The 3,688-nt window shown below is 30.5% G+C and overlaps 1 protein-coding gene across 1 annotated transcript; it reads right to left on the bottom strand.

The window, feature by feature from the left end:
- Positions 1–347: 347 nt before the first annotated feature.
- On the bottom strand, positions 348–3,057 carry LOC121122002 (transmembrane protein 45B; the record flags this gene model as incomplete). The annotated part of the gene is given in 2 exon segments (XM_040717014.2): positions 348–2,837; positions 2,839–3,057. Coding segments are annotated over 2 exon segments (990 nt in total), but the record flags the coding sequence as incomplete, so codon positions are not given.
- Positions 3,058–3,688: the final 631 nt, after the last annotated feature.

Below are 3,688 nucleotides of genomic sequence, written 5' to 3'. Positions count from 1 at the left end.
TAAAAAAAAAATCTTTGTAAATCAGCAAAAATTTTTATCCCGTTAATTATAATTTTAAAAATAATTCTCAATGTAGAGCCAAAGACTCAAAAATCTCTATTTAAACAAAGTAAAAAATTCCAATTTCAACCTACAAAAAAACTGTTCTCATTAAAGATGGAGAAAGACTATCATTTCAAATTATCAGAAAGATTATACCATGCCACGCATTATCCTAGTGAGCGTTGATGGATTAATTAGTATAGCAATCTTCGAAGAGTCTATTTCTTACTACAACGAATCTTTGATATTTCATCTCTGGAGTGAAATGAATTATCTTCAAAGTAGATATACAAGACCTGATACAATTGAGATAAAAATAATGTATTCAATTTCATTCTATATAATATAGTAATTATTTAAAAAATGGATTTAAAATATAAAGTATGCATGAGTATATTTTGAATATGTGTGTAAAATTAAATTATTGAAGAGTACGAAATGGTCATTTGATTATCATAATTTGTGGCATATTAAAAAAACAAATATGTTATATAAGCTCTTGTGTGAGATACACTTTTTTTTTCTTTAATCAACAAAGCTTGAGTATAAGGCATTAAAAATATAATTGGCTATGTAAATTATGTAATTAAACTGCATATTATTCTATAAAAATATCATATATTGTTTATTCAATTAATGGGACGATTTTCTGTTTGATTGTATAGGATTCATCTCATTTAAATGCGTTTGGGTGTAGAGGAAATACTTTTTTAAAAGTCTTTCTCTGGGAGATTGTAGAATTATAATGTTTTATAAATAATAAAATTTAAAGGATCCACAATTACAAATCAAAAATGTGGTGTAATATATGATTCAGCGTTAAGTTTCATAAAATAAGACAAATATTATTTTTTTTACTTCTTTGCTTTGCAAAAATTGAGGATATTAATTTAAATCATAGCAGATTCGTTCAGGAAAAGAGGAAAGAGCTTCACTGAAAAGAAGAAAAAGAAAAGAGGGGGGGGGGAATTATAGACATATTCCACGGGCGCTTGCAAAAGGAGGCATGGAGGGGCACTAGAACCCCCCAATTCAGAAATTTTAGATTCTTACTAGAAAATGTAATATTTGAAAATATTTAATATTTGAATTTTGTTTTAATTTTTCCAAAAAATTTAATTGTCTATGAATAGCTATGATTTTTTTAATTTATCAGCGAAAAATTTAATATTTCAATTTTTTTTTAATTTTTTTAATTTAAAAAAAAAAAAAAAACTCAAAAAATTTTATTTTTAAAATTTGTTTCATTTTTCAAAAAAATGAATTATCTGTAAATAGCAACAAATTTTTGAATTTTATCTTGAAGTATTTAATGTTTCAAATTCTTTTCCAAAAAATTTTTAATTTTTTTTTTGAAATTTTTTCTAAAAAAATTTAATTTGTTGTCTACAGTCTTGATTTTTGAAAAAAAAAAATCCAAACAATTTAATTTTTGTATGAAAAGCTGTAACTTTTTGAAATTTTTTTCAGAAACACTTTAATTTTCAATTTTTTTACAAAAAAATGTAACTTTTTAATTTTTTATTCACGAGAATATCAAAAACTAAGCCTCTAAAATATATCTTTCTCATCTTGCAGATGCCCCTGTACACGGACTACAAGCCATAATATTTATTTTTGTGGGAGTTCTTATTTATTCGCCTAGTCGGGTCTTAGGACCAGTTCTATAAGTCCTTGGGACCGTTCCTTAACATTGCCAGTCCTTCTGACTCTGAGGACCAGAACTTATATAAAAAAGAAACAAATACGGTTGAATAACGTTATGAAGGCCCGAACTTTATAAGTTTTTAAGACTTATTTGAAGGACTGAAATAGACCGGATCGAGAGAGACAGGACCGTAGTCTTCAGTCCTAAATAAGTACTGACACATAACAACAACATGAATAGAAAGTGTGTAAGTAGCAAATGAGTATGAGGAAAGGCAGTAATAATGGTTTTTCTCAATAAGCTTTTTATAAATATATACCACAGCATATTATGTAAAGGAAATTGTAGTTTGAAATGTGAACTTGTAAAGGGCTGGTTATGCTTCTTCCGCTAAGAGGGATTGACTTTCGACCTTGGAATAATCTTGAGATGGGGAATCCTTGTAGCGTGCTTTGACCTTAGTAAATGATGCAAGTCCTAAAATACTGGCTCCCAAAACAATTCCTGCAACATGCCAAGTGAAAAGCATGCTGACGATGAGAGTTTCTTGATGTCCTTCTTGCTTCCAAAGCGTGCCAAAGGGAGAATAGAGTATGAATCCAATTTGCCAAAACCATGTTCCTTGGAGAATAATCATTGAGCAGCGAAGAACGAGGAACACAAATTCCTTTTCAAAAATCATTTCAAAAACAGTCGATAAAATAGAGGCACCCACTGCGTAGATTAAAAGACTATGTACTTGAATATCCAACTGAGTTCGGCCCATTAAATGCCAACTAAATAAAACACCCTCCATAATAAAGGCTATGATGCCCAAAACATAGCTCGACTTGGATGGTAAGCAGGATGTTTTGTAGAATAAAAGTACCTCACAGAGTCCATGTAGTCCAAAAAAGGCAAACATTGTCATGTGTTGTGCATTGTGGAGAGCAAATTGTTCATCGGGTCCAAACCCTGTTATGAATTCCCCGAGAATACCAACAACTACTGCAAATACCTTTAAAAATGCGTCCCAGGGACAACCCGAATGAATTATTATACTTTGGAGCGTAGAACGATTCTTATAAGAAATTCTTCTATATTTAGAAGAATAAAAGGTAACGAATCCATCCAGGAGTCCCCAAACCCCAAAAAAGAAGAAAAAAAGATCCGGGAATGATATGGCCAATAAAACTTCCCATGTCTACGTCATGTGTTTGATAATTATAGTAATAGAAAAATATTGAAGGATAAAAAGGCTTATAAAAACGGAGAGAAACAGAAGAGGAAATGGGTTTTATATATATATATTTTTTTTGGACGGACGGATGAAAGCAGTTCACATCCTCAGTGTCAAAAACAAACTGAAGAAGAAGAAGCTCTCCAGATTATTTCTCTTTCCTTTTTTTTTTTTTTTTTGTTCTATTTCAGAACATTGAATTGCAATTCTCTCAGTCCCTTCCCTTTTTTGCTCCTCACTTTCTCGACCAAATTTTGGCGAAAAAGAAAATCATAAATGTGTAAGCCTCATAGTTATAAGTTATACTATTAAGCATGCTCTCATAAATGAAGGTGGCGTAAGAGTGTAATATTGTTAGTTATAATTTATAAACTAAGACAAATCCATTTATATTTCCACCCACTCCTCCCTGACTCTCTCTCTCTCTTAGAAAAGTATCGGGCCAGCTTTGATCTATTTATACAACTCTTAGTTTAATTGAAGCGATATCTTTAATGTATAATATTATTCTGGAAGTACTTACCTACCTACATTTTTGTAAAAAGGATACTTCATGTTTTTTGTAGTTTTTTTTTTTTTTGACAAAGACGACGGATATCCGAGTATTAAATGTCAAAGAAGTATTTAATAAAGGGAATCGTTGTGCAGTATTTTATTTTAGCGGCAAAACGTATCTAATCTACCTTCATATTTGTAGTGAGCGTCCACGCATATCACTGCTATGTTTATTTTATATTATATTTATGTGTGTTGCGGTTCCGTCTGGAAATCCTAGACCG

This window comes from Lepeophtheirus salmonis, chromosome 7 (genome assembly GCF_016086655.4).
Source record: "Lepeophtheirus salmonis chromosome 7, UVic_Lsal_1.4, whole genome shotgun sequence".
Lineage (NCBI taxonomy): Eukaryota > Metazoa > Arthropoda > Copepoda > Siphonostomatoida > Caligidae > Lepeophtheirus > Lepeophtheirus salmonis.
The sequence above is the reverse complement of the archived record's forward strand: the minus strand, read 5'-3'. Positions and strand labels throughout refer to the sequence as shown.